Source organism: Loxodonta africana, chromosome 3, assembly GCF_030014295.1.
Source record: "Loxodonta africana isolate mLoxAfr1 chromosome 3, mLoxAfr1.hap2, whole genome shotgun sequence".
Lineage (NCBI taxonomy): Eukaryota > Metazoa > Chordata > Mammalia > Proboscidea > Elephantidae > Loxodonta > Loxodonta africana.
Window position 1 is genome coordinate 40751895 of NC_087344.1, and position 19164 is coordinate 40771058.

A 19164-nucleotide genomic window follows, 5' to 3' on the forward strand; every position below is an offset into this window, starting at 1 on the left:
GGGGGTGGGACTATGCAAATAAGGTTATAGAACCCTAATGAAGGGAGCCCTGGTGGCACAGTGGTTAAAGTGCTCAACTGTTAACTGAAAGGTCATCAGTTGGAAGTCACCAGCCACTTCACGGGAGAAAGACATGACAGTCTGCTTCTGTAAACCCCATGGGGCAGTTCTACTCTGTCCTATAGGATCTCTATGAGCCAGAATCAACTCAACAGCAATAAAGTTATGGAGTATGGGACCTTAATGTGGGGATTGGTCAATTTTGCCATTCTGTTGGGTTTAAAATGACCCAATCCCTGAGGCGGGAAGAGGACCATCAAGAAAAGCCAGGAGTGGAGTGTGTACTTTGGACCTGGGGTCTGTGAGGTCTCCTAGACCCAGGAGACAGAGAGAACTATAACACTGAAGCCCATGAAAGATTGTGCGGCAATAGCAGCAGCGGCGTGAGCAGCAAAAAGCAAGAGATCAGCGCAAGATTGTACAATGGGCTTTCCAGGCCATGGAACAAAGCTGCTACAAAGTGAGAGCTGAGAGTCTTTGGGCAGGAGGCTTCCTGGCAGAGTGGAGTGCCTCTGGGCACTTATTGGCAGAGCTAAAGAGCTTTGTAACACTTGCCCAAGCAGGGCAGAGACCAGGCCAACGGATGAAGGGCCAAGGAGCCAAGGGCTAAGAGAGAGGCCTGCCTGCAAACATGGCTGAGAAGAAGCTGTCCTGGTTGAAGAACTGTATCCTGAGTCATTCCTGATCCTGAATTGTAACCTGTTACTTCTCTAATAAAACCCATAACTGTGGGTCTGTGAGTTCTGCGTGGCCATTGCAACAAATTAAATCCAGCAGAGAAGTAGAGAGTGACATGGGAGGGATGGCTGGTGTCAGAATTGGTAAAAAGATTGGAGGGTGGAGGGAAATCTGGCCTCTACCTCATAGAAATCAGCCTTGGGCTGATGTTGATGGTGATTCCCCCCGCTCCCCTACCGCCGAAGTTGGACAAGGTCTGCCATCCACACACCATTTTTATAGTTGCTGTCAGAAGTGGGATTTGTTGCAATGGCTCCTGCCTTATGGAAGTAGGTGACTTTGGAAGAGAAAGTACGAAGGGGTGTGGGAAGTGAAACTTCTGATTCTTGGGTGATTACTTTGGTTATTGTTATCTGTAATAGCTGAAAGCAAAGTAAGAGATGCTATGCTGCAGCTGAGGGGAGAAAGATGCATCTGGAGTGGCTTGGGGGAAAAAAACCTGGCCTGTTAAGCAAGAGGATTGATAGGGATCCAGGGTCTTCTGGTTCCACCCAGCCAGAGGCCCAAGGCCATATGGATATAAATGGGAAGATAATTTTTAGTCTAGGGATGGAGAGAAATGATGAAACTGTAATATTTAATAAAGGTTTATAGGTTTACGTGAGTGTACTCTGAATGTTGGTTTAACTAGGGCAAAGTTTCTTCTACCTAGTATGTAAAACAGACCTAAAGGTATGATGGAAATGAATATTAGGTATTACAGATTACAGAGTGTGTAACTCCACCTTCAGCCAATACTTGATTGAATATGCTAAAAAGGGAATTAAGATTTGCCCAAAGAAACACAAGCTTTTCCTTTCAAGGCAATAGACCTGTGTATTGAGTATTGGGGACTTAGGTTGAAGACCTGAGCTCCACTCAGAACTTATGGAGTCATGAAATTTGCATTTGCAAAAACATGCAGGTCCACCCAGGAGTGCTGGAAGAGCAGGAGATTTGCATTTGAAGGAAGGACCTGCACAAAAAAAAAAAAAGATGACTTACTTTTTGAACTGTGAGCAAACAGTATGAATTTGTCCTAGGGTGCATCAAGGCAGGAAAAGTAAGTGCCCATCAGAAGAAAGCCTTTCCAGGACTGGAAGTTAAAGGGAGCCAAAGAGTAAACAGCCTGGTATGCTTGCTTGGGGTGACCACCTGATTCCTCTAGTAAGTGGAAGTGGTGAGGTGCAGCAGTGAAGAGACGGGCTGAGTTTGAATGTGTTCCACTGGCAACCATTGACCTAGCCCACAGGGGCTAGGGATGGTAAAGAGGTTGGATGGTGTTTTAGTCATGTAGTACTGCTATAACAGAAATACCACAAGTGGATGGCTTTAACAAAGAGAAATTTATTCTCTCACAGTCTAGTAGGTTACAAGTCCAAATTCAGGGTGTCAGCTCCAGGGGAAGGCTTTCTCTTTCTGTCAGCTCTGAAGGAAGATTCCTTGTCATCAATCTTCCCCTAGTCGAGGAGCTTCTCAGGTGCAGGAACCCCAGATCCAAAGGACACACTCTGCTCCCAGTGCTGCTTTCTTGGTGGTATGCGGTCTCCAACTCTCTGTTTTTATGCCTTGAGAGATGAAAGGTGGTGCAGGCCACACCCCAGGGAAACTCCCTTTACCTTGGATCAGGGAGATGAGCTGAGTGAGGGTGGTGTTACAATCCCACCCTAATCCTTTCAACATAAAATTACATTCACAAAATGGAGGACAACCATACAATCCTGGGAATCATGGCCTAACCAAGTTGATATACACATTTTTGGGGGACATAATTCAACCCATGACAGCTGGTCCAAAGTGCAGGGAGGTATGTGGACTTCCAAGCCTATGACTGGTACCTGTTGACCTAATCCACAGGGGCTAAGGATGAGCTGACCAGACCCAGAGATGTTTGACACCATGAGTTGATGCAGATTGCGGCAATTTAATGGCTTACTCTGGACTGGACTTTGCTTATGGATGCAGATGCTCAAAGTTCTAACCAAAACAGAAGATTCTTCAGACCAAAGAACATGCTTGTCTTCTCAGAGTACTGGTTTGATGGGGATAGGCATGTGCAGAAGTAGGCCCACTCCTCCATAGTAAGGACTAGAACCCCACCTTCATTTGCTTGAAGGCCATGCAGAGCCCTGTCCACTGCAGGACAGGACATACCCCCTCAGGCTCTGTCCACTCCCCTCCTGGTCAGTAGGCCAATAACTACAGTTAAGTCATTACATAGCTCCACTGAGGACCTGCTGGGCTTGGTAAGGGAGGGCAGAGACCATTCCTCAAAGGAACTGCAGGGCCTAGAGAGAATCTGTAGGCCTGGATTCCAAAGGTGCTGAGTCAAAGTGTATAGAAGATGATGTTGGATAGGGAGGGTGTATTGCTTTGGGGAAACATTGGTAGTTCAGTGTTAGAATTCTCACCTTTCGTGCAGGAGATCTGGGTTTGATTCCCAGCCAATGTACCTCATGTGTAGCCACCATCAGTCTGTCAGTGGAAGCTTGTGTGTTGCTACGATGCTAAACAGGTTTCAGCAAAGCTTCGAGGTTAAGATGGACTGGAAATAAAGGCCTGGAGATCGACTTCCAAAAATCGGCCAGTGAAAACCATATGGAACACAAAGAGCTGATTCTCAACTGATCATGGGGAGCATTGCTCTCGGAGCCCTATCCCAGTACACTAAGACAATGCAAACAGGCTGCCAGGATGGCTCCTAGAAGCAACAACTGAGGCCAACCAGCTCGGACGAGGGAGCATGCTACAACAAACATACTATATAAAGCTGACGACCCACCAGATGACTAAGTTCCTTGGGAGGACTGAGAGGATCCACCGTTCACCAAAGCAATACAGAAACCATAGAGGTGACTGCTAGTAGGAGATGCCATTACAGGCTTGGATCACTGTCACCTGGGATGACAGACCCCAAAACCGTAGAAGTCCAGTGGCAGCAATTAACTGTCAGAAGCCAAGGAGGTCACAATTATAATGAGCAGCAAAGTCAGAGTGGCATCCAGGGATCCTAACCCACAGAGCTATGGAGATGGTTAACAGATCACGGCATCCCTAGGGGCAAAATAGATGGGCAGCTAACAAGGCTATTGCTCAGTTTACACAATTAAAGTAAACAAAGGCTGGGTGATCAGAAGTCTGTGGCAATGATCCCAATAAGAAGCAATGATCCCTTTCCATGCCTGAGAGAGCATTCGTATCCAGAACCTAGTGCCTGAAAGAAGGCTGGGTCCCCAGGAGAATGATCTTGCATCATGTAACAAATGTATATGGTAATGACTCCCCAAGGCCTTCCCCAAAGGACCTGGGGCATTTAATTGGATAAGTGTACACTAGGGAAAGTGGAATGCTCAAACATTTCCGGGATAGCTGGACATAGGTCTGAGTTCATACTGATCCTCAGACATCCAAAGTGCCATCTTGCATCGCTCTTGGAATGGGGACATGTTGGAGGCCAGGTAATAAATGGAGCCCCAGCCACCATTGCACTGGGTCTACTGGGTCTGTGGATCTACCCAGTGATCGTTTCTCTGATCCCCAAATATATAGTTGGAATATAAAACCAAAACCCGTTGCTGTCTAGTCGATTCTGACTTATAGTGACCCTATAGGACAGAGTAGAACTTCCCCATAGGGTTTCCAAGCAGTGCCTTGTAGATTCAAACTGAACGCCTTTTGGTTAGCAGCTGTAGCTCTTAACCACTGTGCCACCAGGGTTTCCATTTGGCACATCTCTCATATTAATTATTTGGCCTGTGGGGTGAGAGTTATCTATTATAGCAGGGGAGGCCAAGTGGAAGCCTCTAAAATTTCCCCTCTCAAGCAGGTAAATCATAATAATCTTGAATCCCAAGAGGATGGTGGCAAAAATTAATGCCATTTGCCCAGCTACCACCGATGTCTGCCTTGACAAGAAACACAACAGAGAATTCCTGATGGAGCAGGGGAACAGTGAGATGCAGATCTCAAATTCTTATAAAAAGACCAGGCTTAATTAATGGTCTGACTGACACTGGAGGGACCCTGGAGGTCATGGTCCCCAGATGCTTTGTTAGTCCAAGATGGAACCATTCCTGAAGCCAACTTTCCAGACAGAGACTGGACTGGACTATAAGATAGACAATGATACTGGTAAGGCGTGAGCTTCTTGGCTCAAGTAGACACCTGAGACTATGTGGGCAGCTCCTGTCTGGAGGCGAGATGAGAAGGAAGAGGGGGACAGGAGCGTTGAATGGACACGGAGAATACAGAGTGGAGAGGAGGAATATGCCGTCTCGTTAGGGGGAGAGCAGCTAGGAGTACATAGCAGGTGTGTATAACTTTTTGTATGAGAGACACTCAATGAATTAATTAAAAAAAAAATTAGTGCCACTCTTAAAAAGACCTTAAGGATGCCTCATATCTTCATGGCATTGACTAGTCTAATTCCTACAACACCCAGGTGGATCCTGGAGGACTAGAGCAAACCCAATGAAGTAGTAGCCCCCATCACAGATGGGGTACCTTTGCTAGGGCAGATTAACGTGGCCTTAGGTACGTGGTGTGTGGCTATTGACTCAGACACAGAGAAGGAGAACCGCTGGAGGTAGCAATCCCGAGTTAAATATGGACAGAGGTGGACTGAGGGTATAGCTACTGAGGCTTGAGCTTCAAGGCCTGGACACTGTGGATGCCCTGCTGGAATGTGCTAGGAGCCAAGGGGAGGCCAAGACTGCCCTCAGGAGGCATGTCTATGGAAGCGTGGCTGAGAAGTTGTTTAACGAGAAACCAAAAGGATGGGGCATGAATCTCCAAGCACCAGTAGTTACGCGTGACTTATTTTTTCATTCTGAATAAATATTCACTTTCATACTTAAGTTTTTATTCATGATTTTATATTATTTTTCTTAAAGAAGTCCTTAGTATTTGCTATTGTTGCTGTTGTTGCTGCCGTCAAGTTGATTGATTCATGGTGACCTTATGTACAACAGAATGAAACATTGCTTAGTCCTTCTTCAAACTCACAGTCACTGGCATGTTCAAGTCCATTGTTGAGGCTCTTGTGCCAATCCATCTCACCAAGGGTCTCCCTCGCCCATGTTGGCCCTCTACTTCACCAAACATGATGTCCCTCTCCAGCTGCCGGTCTTTCCTGATGACGTGTCCAAAGCAAGCAAGTTGGACAAAGTTCTGTTGTGACCCCTAAGGCTTTCACTGGCTAATTTTGGGAGTAGATCACCAGGCCTTTATTCCTAGTCTGTCTTAGTCTGGAGCTCCACTGAACCTGTTCATCATGGGTGACCCTGCTGGTACTTGAAATACTAGTGGCATGCCTTCCAGAGTCACAGAACCACACAAGCCACCACGGTACTACAGACTGACAGATGAGTAGTAGCTTTAATATTAAGTTTCCACAAAACCTGGATCTGCCTCTGATTTAGGGGGCCTAAAGCATGAGTCAGAATCGACTCCACGGCAACAGGTTTGGTTTGGTTTTGTTAGAACAGTTCTGCTCTGCACACAAGGGGTCACCATGAGTTGGAACCACCTGACAGCAACAACAAAGAATGGTTCCTAGTTCTTCAAAATCACTTTGTCCTGTGTTTTGTCTAATTGTGGTGAAAATATACCTAACAAAACACACGCCATCTTAACAGTTTCCACACATACAATTCAGTGACATTGTTTACATTCTTCAAGTTGTACAACCATTCTCAATACCTTTTTCCAAATCCTTCCACCACTATTAACATAGCCTCAATGTCCCCTAAGCAATGGCCCCTTTCCAGTGCTTCCTGTTTTTAGTAGACAAAACACCAAGATACGTGGGTCTTGGGCTACTCTCCACAGCAGAACCTGCAGGTGGCATGTATTCGGCTTGGAATCTTCTTCCTTCACCCACCTTCCCCAGGTCAGTGAACCCCTCCTTCAGGGCACCCGGGCTCTGTATCTGACCACCTGGGCCCCTGCTCTCTGCTGCCCCCCAGTGGATCTTGGCTGATAAGACACTGTGTGCATACTGGTGGCCTCTAGTCCCTTTCTCTGGCTTCTGAAACCATTATTCAAAGTTTATTATAGCTGCTTTAAGTGCCTGGGGCTTTGTCAGGGCTCTGAAAACCCTGAGTGAAACTAGTTACTCACTGGGAACCCTCAGTGGGTGGCTGCCTTCTCCCCCACAAGCCCAGGCAGCTCTCTAAAGGGCAGCCACAGCCACACAGATAGATGCTCCAGGGCACACAAACCCAGGCACGCACATGCTCAGTCCCCCAAAGACACAGCCACACTTGAAGGAAACCGAGACAGACACAGAGACACAGGACCAGCCCCATCATGTTTTAAGGAGAAAAAAAATTAGCCACGTGCCCATATACTTAAACACAAGTTTCATTAGCAGCCTGGTCTATGTGTGTATGTGTGTGTGTGTTTTTTAAATAAATATGCCCTTTATGTTGAGGATCTGCACTTGGGCAGGGCTAACAGGACCTCTAAACCCTGCCTGCCAGAGACCATGTTGAATAGGAGGCTGCACATGGCTGTCACCACCCATCTGTCAGTTCGTTGTACTCTGGTGGCTTGCATGTTGATAGAATGCTGGAAACTATGCCACTGGTATTTCAAATGCCAGCAGGGTCACCCAAGGTGGACAGATTTCCATGGAGTTTTCAGATTAAAACAGACTAGGAAGAAAGGGCTGGCAATCTACTTTCAAAATTTAGCTGATAAAATCCTATGGACTGCAACTGAATATTGTCTGATACAGCATTGGAAGATAAGCCCCCTAAGTTGGAAGACACTAGACAATAACTGTAACAATGGACTAAAAAATACCAACAACCATGAAGATGGTGCAGGACCTGGCAATGTTTCATTCTGTTGTACGTAAGATTTCCGTGAGTGGGAGCTAACTCAGTGGCAACTAACTACAAGCACATGGCGGAGTTTAATAGGTGGCTACCACCAATCCAGTCCCTCAGTGGAGCAAATGGCTAAGTGCTGGACCACTAGTTGAAAAGGTTGGCAGTTGGAACCCACCCAGAGGTGCTTCAGAGGACAGACCTGTCAATCTGCTTCCAAAAGGTCACAGCCTTGAAACGCGTATGGGGCAGTTCTATTCTACAATACATGAGGTCTCCATGAGTCAGAATTGACTTGATGGCAACTAACAACAACAACAGCGATACCTTCTCCAGAGTGGTGACCCCAAAGCACAGGTGCGGGGTGGGCAGCCTGTGTAGGACAGGGCTGCAGGTCCTTCCAGATGTTCCCCAAAGGCTGTGGTCACTCTACTGTCCTAGACAAACAAGTGGGAGACTTGTCTGTGGGAGCCTGGGATTATCTAGGTGGAGCAATTTTTAAATGCGTGTTAGAGGAGTCCTCCTTGGCAACCTGCTCTTTACCCTCACGCTCGCGGAAACCAGACTTGACCTCTTCTAATTAGCTGGTGCCAGGGAACAGGTGGAGACCTGTCCCAGCCCTGTCTCCTTGGAAGTCTACATTTCAGCAAGCATGTTCCCAAACACCTCAGTGTGCTGGCTACCCAGGAGTCATTGAATCATTTCACCCACCAGTTTTATTATAGGGACACAGGGCCTTTCCTCCAACGGGGTGCAATAACCAGACAGGGAGTTAGATTGAGTCATGGGCCATCCCAGAAAGGGCATCCCAGGAGCTGGCCATTGGACAAGATGTGGCGCTCCTCAAAGATCCTATAATGTCTCTTTGATGGAGGCCACCTGCCTCCCACACAAAGCCCACACCGCCTGTGCTTACATTTGGCCATCAGACAGAGCTCTAGGAATACCTTGGGGGCTACCTGGAGGAGGCACCTGAAGGTACCTTGTGGAGGACGATGTTGGTTTCCCTATTTCACAAGCCCAGCTTGGAGCTACCAGCCAAGACCTTCTGGGCAGCTCTTGCACATCGCTGCTGGGAAACTCTGGCTTCTCGCCTCAGGCCCAGAACTCACCTGCTCGGGCACGCCTCAGCTCCCTGCCAAGGCCCAGATGGCTGCTCAACTCCAGTTCCCCAGAGCACCTGACCCTGTGAGTCACTGTCAGTCACAGGCCTGTCTACATGCCCTCTCCCACAATTGGGGCTTGATGGGGGTCAGGTCAACAGGCATCAGGAATCTGGGCCCTCAAGAGCAAGAAGTGGTAGGCCTGGAAATTCTTACCCAGTTCGAACCTGTGCCAAAGTTCTTATTTACGGGGACAAGGAGCCTACCCAGTGTGTGCCTGCTGGGAGCCCTTGATGCAAGGAGGAAACATGAGTTCAAGGGTGGTGTTGCTCCTGGCAGCTAAGGAGAGCAGTCAGCAGAAGTAGATTTTTAGGAGCAGGTGCAAGTGAGAGAAAATGGCACTTCCTTCTTCTCAGCACCCTCCCCCACATTCTGATCTGTCCTTCCTGGGAGCCGGGGCCATATTCAAAGTAGGAACTGAGGCAAAAGCCAGGCTGTCCAAGTTTTCATTGCACTGCACGGCTCAGTCACATCACCCACTCATTTAGTCCACAAGTTTTATTGGGCACTTGCTATGCACTCAGCCTCGGGGACACGGGGAGGTATGCACCCCCATCTGCCAGGAGCTTACAGTCTAGGAAGCTGGGCCCACGGAGGCCGGAGGACACCACAGTCTTGCTGGGGACCTTGTTCTCTTAACATTTTTCTTAATACTGTTTTTCTTCACGTTGACTTCTTCAACAGCACCTCCAGCTTCCTCTACATCCTGCCACCCAAATCAGGGCCATCAAGGGTTGGTGTGGCAGAGTTTGATTCACTGACAACCCCCCAACTGTCAGCTCTGTCTTCTTGCCCTGTGGACCCTGGCCCCTATAAAGGCTGTTTGGGCTAAGGTGGGGGGGGGGCAGGTCCCAGTTTCTCTGTGAATGCTCAGAGGGTCCCCAGAAAATGGCTGCAGGTGCTTCCGCTGTCTCTTGGGCGCCCACCAGTGATCCGCACGCCTCTCCCTGAGCTTTCAGAGGCCCCCTGGTTTCCGAGGAAAAGAAAGGAAAGGCTCAAGAACAGGCTGCCTCCAGTCACCTGTCCCAGTGAGTAGCAGGGAGTGGTCGGCAAGAGAGAACAACGGAAGGTGTTTCCTTGACCTGCTGCCACCCCCTAACCTCCTGCTGTTCCATGGCACTGGCCTGTCATCTCTTAGCACTGCCTGGATGCTGGGCCCTAGTCTCCAAAGCGACAAGCTGCCTTGAGACCACAGGGCAGCCTCATTCCTGCCCCACTCCCTCTTCATAACCCCAGACCACCTAGCTGGGGTATAGGGCATAGGTGTTACATTAATGCTTAGGGGATGAAATGCTTCCCAAGATGACCTAGCAATGTCCCTCACCCTCAGGGGTGCAGAGCACAGCTGCCCTCTGCCCAGGAATGGGAGGCTTTGGAAGGAGAGCCCCCAGAGTGGAAGTGATGGCTCCCTAGCCTCTCTGGTCCCCACTTTGGTGCCATGCAGAAAGCCTTGGGGGTGGGCAGACCAGAGCCCCTTAGACTGTTGCTGCTGTGTGCCCAGAGATTCCCAAGCTGAGCTGGCAAAGAGGCAGGCTCCCACAGGCCTGGGAGACAGTGACCAGTCAGAGTCAGAGCAGATGGCTGCACCTGGCCCAGATGAGCTTCTGGCCCAGGACTTGGGCCGGTGCCAGTGCCAGGGCAGGTGTGTGGCAGCTCCAGGCAGCTGTGGCTAGTCTAGTTCCAGAACCACCTCCGCCAGCTGGGATGGGGAACGTCTTCCTCACTTGCAGCCACCTGCCACTTCTCAGTCCTGGAAGCCCCAAGTTGCGGGGTGTACAGGCAGGGCCCCTCTTCTTATTTCCTTAGAGCTGGGCCCCCCATGGTCTGCAGCCTGCCACATAGGTCAAACATATTTCCGACCTGAGTGATGGTACTGGCCTGGTCCCTCGGAGTGGGTCCTGGTCCCTCTTGGTGGAACAGCAGCCACCACCCAGAGAGCTTCCTCAGACAGCCAAGTGTCCCTTGAAGTTTTCAGGGCCCACAATCTGGGCAGAGGGCTACCACGGCCGCCAGAGGCCAGAGCCACGGGGAGGCGCTGGCTGCGAGGGCCCGGGGGACGCGGGCCTCCGGGTCTGCAAGGGTGAACAGCCAGAGTCTGCCGCGCGCCCGCCGTCCGGTGTGGCGCCAGCCGCCGTCCTCCACAGGTGCTCCAGTAGGCGCGCGCTCACGGCGGGTTCCAGGACGCGGCAGGCAGGCAGCACAAGGGACAGGCGCGCAAGGCAGGCGCTGTAGCCTTCGCGGTAGCTGTCAGAGGGCGCTGCGGGAGGAGAGGGGCGTGAGACCCGAGTGGGTCGGGGCCGGGAGCGGGGCAGGCCAGGTAGGGTCACTCACTGGGCGCGGCCGCCGGGCAGGGGGACGCGGGAAGCTCCTGCAGGAAGCGCACGGTCATTTCCAGGATGTCCGCCTTCTCCAGCTTCGAGTAGCAGGAGCTCTGCGCCCAGCCACGAGCAAGAAAGACCGAGAGAGGGACAGACAAGACAGAGATCTCTGGCCGGCTGCCCCGGGCACTGCGCTCTGGCGTGCCCGGCGCGCCGTGGCCCGCGGTGGGTCAGCTCCTCAGCGCTGGCCCCAACTGGGCACCGCGCGGATCCCCTTGGCGGTCCATCGGGTAGGGGCGCCCAGCCCGCCCCGTCGCCTGGCACGCGGAGCCCCGGACGCCAGGCGCTCACCTCTCTACCCAGCAGCGGCAGGATGAGCCCCTTGAGCTGGCTCAGGCTCTCGTTGATGCGCGCGCGGCGGCGCTTCTCCAGCAGCGGCTTCAGGCTCTGCAGACAGAGCACAGGACGCGGTTACGAGGTCGGGGGTCCCGGCCAGGTCCCTGGCCGCCAGGGCCCTCAGCCCCGGCTCCTACCTTTCGCAGCTCCGCCGCGTCCACAGCTCTTCTGGGCAGCCCCATGTGCAGCTGGAGAGCGGCGGCTGCCCGGCCTCCGCCGTAGAGACCAGCGCCGGGGAGATCTTCGAGGAGACCGAGGCGGCACAGGATCCGAGGCCGTGGGAAAGCTCCAGAGCCGGGCTGAAGGAGTGCGCGCCGCGCTTCCGCAGTCCGGCTTTAAGCAGGTGGCTCCCGCCCACCGCGCCCCGCCCAGCAGCCCTCCAGGGCCAGGCCACCGCCTCCTCCCGGCTTTGTCACTGCTCAGGGCGGGTCCGGAGGGGCGGCGCCCCAGGATCCGCTCTAGGCCTTCGTGTCCCATCTCTGGCGGTGTCGGGGGCGCTAGCCCCACGAGCCCGCCCAGAGCCCGCGAGGGAGGGTGGGCGCCATCAGAGCGCCCTGAGGCCCGGCTTCCGCAGCCCTGTGACGGCTAGATGCCCTGCCCGGCCTAGGTCAGGGTTCAGAGGAGGCGCTGAACTGGAATGTGGGAAGCGAACGAAGGGAGGCCTGTCCTCTTTCCAAGAGCAGGGAGCAGGGGTAGAGGGGCCACCACGTGAGCCAGGCAAGGCCTGGCCTCTCCTCCTGTCGATCCTACGCGGCACGGTAACGGGTGGGGGCGGAGAAACTAGCCCCGCGGTGCCTGCGAGCCACAAGCTGCTCCGTGGACTGAGGGCTGAGCTGGAAAGGGAAACCGAGGCCTGGGGACACAATGCTATCTCCTCGGCCTCTTGCCCCTGGGGACTGGTCAGATAGGACCCAGGTACCTGGACTCCCTGTCCAGGACTCTAAGGACTCCAAAGAACCCTCTGGAGACTCACTGAGTTAGGAATCACATGGTTCCTTCGTCCCCGGTTTCGGATGGAGAAACTGAGGCCCAGAGTAGGCGAGGCAACCAGGAGCCCCAGCTCTATTAACCCTCCGAGGTCATTTGCGTTTCAATCGGCTCCAGCTTCGGGTTCCACCCCCGGGACTTTCCGGGCTCACGTAACAGGGCAGGAGAGTGCTGGGCTCTGGCTCTGGCTCCCGGCCCGGCCCCGGCCCCGGCCCCGCCCCCTACCCCGGCCCGCCTCCGCACCGCGTGGCCGTTGCTCCTACAAACAGTCTGGGCGTCCTCCGCCCATCTGCTCCTTTCCCCCACCCGGCTGCCGGGGCAACCGCCAGCCGGGTGGACAGCACTGCAGAATGCTGGACAGACCCACGGACAGGGTGCCCGGCGGAAAAGAGGCGCGGCCCGACGGAGACAAGGCTAGCGCTGTCCGGGGTGCTTAAACACCCTCCACTTCTCTCCCCCTTCCACAGCTCAGCCCTCAGCCCCCAAACCCTATCTTGGCGTCCTCTTCCCTGCCGCTGGGACTGAGGCCTCCTGCCGCGTACTCCCCTCACTGGGCCCAACGGGACCAGCGTGCCCGCCATGAAGGCGGCAGGCAGCAGCCTAGACCAGGGGAAGCTGAGGCCACCCATTTCTCTGTCCCACGAAAAGGACAAACTGAAAAAAAAAGAAAAAACGCAAACGAAGCCATCCAGTCGATTCTGACTTAGGGTCGTCCCACGTGTGTCAGATTATTACTGAGTTCCACAGGGTTTTCAATGGCTGTTGGTTTGCTACAGGCTGCTAACCAAAAGGTTGGCTGTTGGAATCTTACCAGTGGCTCCACAGAAGAAAACCCTGGGGATCTGTTTCTGTAAAGATCACACCCAAGAAAACCCTATGGAACAGCTCTACTCTGTAACACATGGGGTGGACATGAGGCTAGTCGGGGGAACCCCACTGCAGCTGACAACAACAAGCTTATGAAAGCAGATCACCAGGCGTTTCTTTCAAAGTGATGCTGGGTGGATTCAAATGGCCAATCTTTCAGTTAGTAGCCAAGAACAAACCATTTGTGCCATCCAGGGACTCAAAGGACCAACCAGTCACCATTTATCTAGCACCTATTGGGTGCCAATCACACTGCCAAGTGCTTTTATGGCTCTCACCTCCATTACTCCTCATAACAATCCTGTTATAAAAATTAATCATCAACACATTTGGCCTGGCAGGGCATGGGGGTGCCTGATCCTTTGTCCCCTTTGGATATCATAGTTGAGCCCAGGATGCCTAAGGGTCAGCCCCCTCCTGGGTTATTAATTATTCAAGAGCTCAAAAAAAGACTTTGTGGATCACTCACAGGTGCCCCACATGGCTCCTTCTCCCTGTGCCACCAACAATGGCTCACTCAGACCTCTACCCCCAGCCCACCCAGCACCAACGTCTGCGTCTTCAGGGAGAGAGGACCGCATACTAAATCCAGGGAAAGGGGACTGCAGGAGGCAGACCCAGACTAGAACATCCACTTCCAGGTCTGTAGACCACCATTTGAAAACATGGGAGGGGCAAACTCCTTTTTCAATGCCAGTTACCCCAGATCTTAAGAAGTTTCTCTCAGCCATTCTCCCATTGCTGTATAACACTTCAACCAGATAACCCACTGCTCCCCTCAACAGAAGGGTTCTAGTGATGCAGCCGTGAAAGCACTCAGCTGCTAACTGAAAGATGGGTGATTCGAACCCACCAGTCACTCCTCAGGAGAATGATGTGGCAGTCTGCTTCCATAAAGATTACAGCCTTGGAAACCCTATGGGGCAGTTCTACTCTGTCCTACAGGATTGCTATGAGTTGGAATTGACTCCATGTCAGTGGGTTTGGTTTGTTTGTTTTTATACGTGGAGGGAGGAGTCAGAGCCAGAGGAACTTAGGTGGAACAGCTAGGCTGGGTGGATTATGGGGTACAGCTTTAGACAGGGGACTGGGGCCACCAAAGGACCCACTCATGCAGTAAAAGCCAGCCCTGAGGTACAGTGGGGACACTCCACCCCTGGTCTCTGCCCTTGGAAAGCACACCAGCTCTTGGGTAGGAGGAGAGGCCTAAACACGCACTTTTCACAGAACCAAGCTGGGCAGGATGGCTGAGCCCAGCAGAGGAGGGACGAGCTCTCTCAGCTGATACTTGGAGGATTGGAGACAGTGAGGGCACTCTGGGCAGAGGGAGCTTCAGGTGCAGAGGTCCTGAGGGAAGGAGAGCATGGCAGTCAGCTAGACAGTGAGCTTTGTCACTTCCCATTTGTATCAACTTGTACAAGGTGCTTAAAATTGCCCTTGTCTAGTTTCCTCAGCTGGGAAATGGGGATAGCAGTTGTACCTCTCTCAGAGTGTTAGTATGGGGATCGAATATGCATGCGAAGTTTGGCCCGGTGCCTGACAAGCAGTAGTTGTTGCTGTTAGGTGCTGTCAAGTCGGCTCTGACTCATAGCAACGCTACGCACAACAGAGCAAAACACTGCCTGATCCTGAGCCATCCTTAAAATCGTTGCCACGTTTGAGTCCACTGTTGTAGCCACTGTGTCAATCTATCTCCTTGAGCGTCTCCTCTTTTTCGATGATCCTCGGCTTAACCAAGTATGATGTCCTTCTCCAGGGACTGGTCGCTCCTAATAACATATCCAAAGTAAGTGAAATGAAGTCTCACCATCCTCATTTCTAAGGAGAATTCTGGCTGTACTTCCTCCAAGACAGATTTGTAGATTCTTCTGGCAGTTCATGGTATATTCAATATTCTTTGTTGTCTTAGGCTGGTTCTCTGGAGGAGCAAAACCAGCGAAACGTATACATAAATATATAGAGAGAGGTTTATTTCAAGGAAATGGCTCACCCAATTGTGGAGGCTGACAAGTCCCAAGTCCGTGGGTCAGGCATCAAGCTGGAGACTTCTCCTAACTCGCTGGTTTCAGGGGCTGACGAGCCCGAAATCTGCTGATCAGGTGGCAGGCGTCTGGCTAATGGGGTTGCAGGACCTGGTGAATCCCACATCTGCAGCTCAGGCACAGGCTGCTGGCTCATGTCCCAACAACCAGAGTCAAAAGATGCGGAGACAGGATCACCATCAAGCTTTGCCAGAACATCCATTTATATTGGATGCAGGTCACACCCCCAAGGAAACACCTCTTCCAACTGATTGGCTGCTCACATCAGATCATAAAACAGAGGATGATTACATAATGTCTGCCAAGCCACTCAGGATCATCACCTAGCCAATTTGACATATAACATTAACCATGACATTGGCCAACACCATAATTCAAAGGCATCAATTCTTCTTCGCTCTTAACTTATTCATTGTCCAGCTTTCACATGCATGTGAGGCGACCGAAAATCCTAGCGCTTCAGTCAGGCACACCTTAGTCCTCAAAGTGACATCTTTGCTTTTAAACACTTTCAAGAGGTCTTTTCCAGCACAGTTGCTCAACACAGTATGTCGTTTGATTTCTTGACTGCTGCTTCCATGGGCATTGACTGTAGATCCAAGTAAAATGAAATCCTTGACGATTTCAATATTTTCTACGTTTATCACAATGCTTCTTACTGATCCAGTTGTGAGGATTTTTCTTTTCTTTATGTTGAGGTGTAATCCGTACTGAAGGCTGTAGTCTTTGATCTTCATCAGTAAGTGCCTCAAGTCCTCTTCACTTTCGGCAAGCAAGGTTGTGTCATCTGCATATCACAGGTTGTTAATGAGTTTTCCTCCAATCCTCACACCACGTTTTTCTTCATATAGTCCAGCTTCTTGGATTATTTGCTCAGCACACAGACTGAATAGGTACAGTAAAAGAATACAACCCTGACACACACCTTTCCTGACCTTAAATCACTCAGTAGCCCCTTGTTCTGTTCGAAGGACTGCCTATTGGCCTATGCACAGGTTCCTCACGAGCATAATTAAGTGTTCTGGAATTTCCATTCTTCAATATGTTACCCACAATTTGTTAAGATCCACACAGTTGAATGCCTTTGCATAGTCAATAAAACACAAGTAAACATCTTTCTGGTATCATCTAGTTTCAGCCAAAATCCATCTGACATCAGCAATGATATCCCTCGTTTCATATCCTCTTCGGAATTCAGCGTGAATTTCTAGCAGTTCCCTGTCGATGTACTGCTGCAACTGTTTTTGAATGATCTTCAGGAAAATTCTACCGAAGTTTTACTTGTGTGTGATATTGATGATATTCTTCGATGATTTCCACATTCTGTTGGATCACCTTTCTTGGGAAGGGGCATATATATGGATCTCTTCCAGTCAGTTAGCCAGGTAGCTGTCTTCCAAATTTCTTTGCACCGACAAGTGAGCACTTCCAGCTTTGCGTCCGTTTGTTGAAACATCTCAATTGGTATTCCCTCAATTCCTGGAGCCTTGTTTTTCACCAATGCCTTCAGTGCACTCCATAAATGGGTCATTATTGCTGGTGTCTGCTCTCCAGAGCTGCTATGGAGGACCTGGGGACAGGGTAGACTTGAGAGGGCCCAGAGAGGAAGAGGGCTCTGGCAGGAAGGACTGAGCAGGGAGAGTCTGGCTCCCAGCCTGGCTCTGAGAGGATGGTCAGCAGGAGTGGGTGCTCACAAGTGGCTTTTACGGAGCTGTCCTTGGCGACATTAAGAGGGTTTCAGGTGCTCTGCCTTGTCCATTTCAGTAGCAGCTGGGCATTACCTGGGCCTGACCAGCAAGATGAAACTACACAATAGATGAGAGTGTACAGGGCCAGGAGAGCTGCCTTGGAGGTGGAGGTTCCCTGGGCTATGGAGGGAAGAAGGATGGGATTACAGGAAGTTTTAGTTGTGGAGAAGGCACAGGAGAGGGGCGCCCTTAGCTCTTCATTCCATAGTGCCCCTTCCACTCACTCACCTGCAGGGTGCCCTGCTACTGAGTGTGCTTAAGAAGGGCAGCTCAGGAGAGCAGAACATCTCTCAAGCCAGGTCAGCACCACGCTGCCAGGAAAAAATCTCTTCCTTCTCCTTGCCCACAAACCACTGGGTAAAAGTTCCAGACCCCAGTGGCCACTGATCTTATCAGGGAATGAGGCTAGTCCCGTCAGGTGAAGGTTGCTGGAAACCCAACCTGGCCACGCAGGAGCACAGCAGTTCAGGCTAGGTTATGAGGACACCAGGAAGCATGGGAGGCCATCCCGCACAGTGCCACCAGGTGGTGGCGCAGGAGAATGATGTCAGCGGCAGCCCCCAGAGTGAGCGCTAGGCCTCCCCGGGCTCTTGGAAGCGGGTTCACTCTGCACCATTTCCAGCGCAACCTCTTGCTGGGCCTGGCTAGGCACTGGGTGAACCAGTCAGTCCTGGCCGAGCCCTCACAGGGCTCCAGTGGGTGGGCAGGGGACGGGAAAGGAGAGTACAGGCTGTTTCAAGGTCACCCGATGTGCTGACTGCTCTCCCACAGCTCCGCAGCCCTCACCTCTGGCTGCTCCAACTGGTGTCCCAAGTACTGTGCCTCTTTCCAGCTCCCACGACGGGCTTCCTGGTGTGACCACAGGCTGCCTTGGCACACCGGTGCTCGGCGGCCCACTCCCTCCAGGCCTTCCTGCATTTCCCTGGTGCCAGCTCTGGTGATGTCCCTGTTGTCTCCTGCCCCTGAGCCCCTGCTTTCACCTCTCCTGGCTTGTGGCCCCATACGCTAAAGCTCACGATTGAGTCACCCCACCCGGAACAGCAGCTCTTGGCGTTCTCCCAGCTGGTAATGTCTAAACCCTGAGATCTGAGCACACCGGGAGTCCCTTTCCCTCGGGTCCCGAGGTGGGAGGACAGGGGGGAGGACGCTCAACCAGGACATAGGCCCAGAGACCGTGGAGACTTGTTAGTCCTGTTTCTGCTTCAGGGCCTTTGTTCTTGAAGTTTCCCCTGCCTACAATGAATGTCCCTTCTTACTACTCAGAACCCAGCTCCAGGACATCTTCTGGAGTGGATGGGCCTCCCTGCTACAAATCATCCTTTATCACCCCGATGTCCTGTTCTGGTGACATTTGCCACCACCTAGAATTGCGGCAGTTAGCTGGCTTGTGTCCCCAAGGCCGGGACAGCAGAGAGTGAACACTCTTTGATGAATGAACTTTACAGTTCTGCTCCCCAGTGCCTGGACGGCTCTTGAATTCTAATCCTACTTTCCGGCCCTCAGGGTCTCAGTTTTTACGTGAGGCAAATTAAGAAAGAAGTCCTGGGATGCCATGTGTGTTCCGCCTACCTCTGCCGCCAGAGAACCTCCCCCGACCGGTGCCCCCAGTTCCCTCAGCCCCCAGTCTCCCGGCATCCCGAGTCCCCCAGAGCCCCCAGCCCTCCCCGCCAGGTCCCCATCGCTCCGAGTACCCAGGAGCCTCAAGTCCCCCTGGGGGTCCCGCAGGTCGAATTTGTCGCGCAGCCTCGCCGCCCTTCCAGCATTGGAGTGTGGTGGCTCGGGGCGGGGCCGAGGCGGTCCGGGGGCGGGCCCGAGGCTTAAGACCAGAGCCTGCTGCCGCGGGGCCCCAGAGCGCAGCGGAGGCGGGTTGAAGCGGGCGAGGCAACTGAGTAGAGGTCAGGCCGGAGCCGGTCCGCCTCCCCAGCTCGCAGAGCCCTGACAGGCGCGGAGGCGGCACCTCCAGACCCGAGGACTAGTGCATGGTGCCCCTGGGGCCGTGCTGAGCGCGGGGTGGCGGCCCCACGGGCGGCACC

At 52.4% G+C, this 19164-nt stretch overlaps 1 protein-coding gene across 1 annotated transcript; it reads right to left on the minus strand.

Moving 5' to 3' along the window:
- Positions 1–1729: 1729 nt before the first annotated feature.
- Positions 1730–11815, minus strand: HES2 (hes family bHLH transcription factor 2). Its single transcript, XM_003413194.3, has 4 exons — positions 11625–11815; positions 11443–11538; positions 11105–11204; positions 1730–11030 (listed from the first exon to the last, which is right to left on the minus strand). Exons 1-4 carry the CDS (start codon positions 11667–11669, stop codon positions 10771–10773), a joined length of 501 nt encoding a protein of 166 aa, XP_003413242.1. The 5' UTR covers positions 11670–11815; the 3' UTR covers positions 1730–10770.
- Positions 11816–19164: the final 7349 nt, after the last annotated feature.

Bases quoted from the DNA above. Each gene is read 5' to 3' on its own strand.
- HES2 (XM_003413194.3), bottom strand. From the start codon at position 11,669: ATGGGGCTGCCCAGAAGAGCTGTGGACGCGGCGGAGCTGCGAAAG. The intron at 11,205-11,442 runs GTGAGCGCCTGG...GGCTGGGCGCAG, and splicing joins TGCCGCTGCTGGGTAGAGAG to AGCTCCTGCTACTCGAAGCT. The intron at 11,031-11,104 runs GTGAGTGACCCT...CTCCTCCCGCAG, and splicing joins CTGCCCGGCGGCCGCGCCCA to CGCCCTCTGACAGCTACCGC.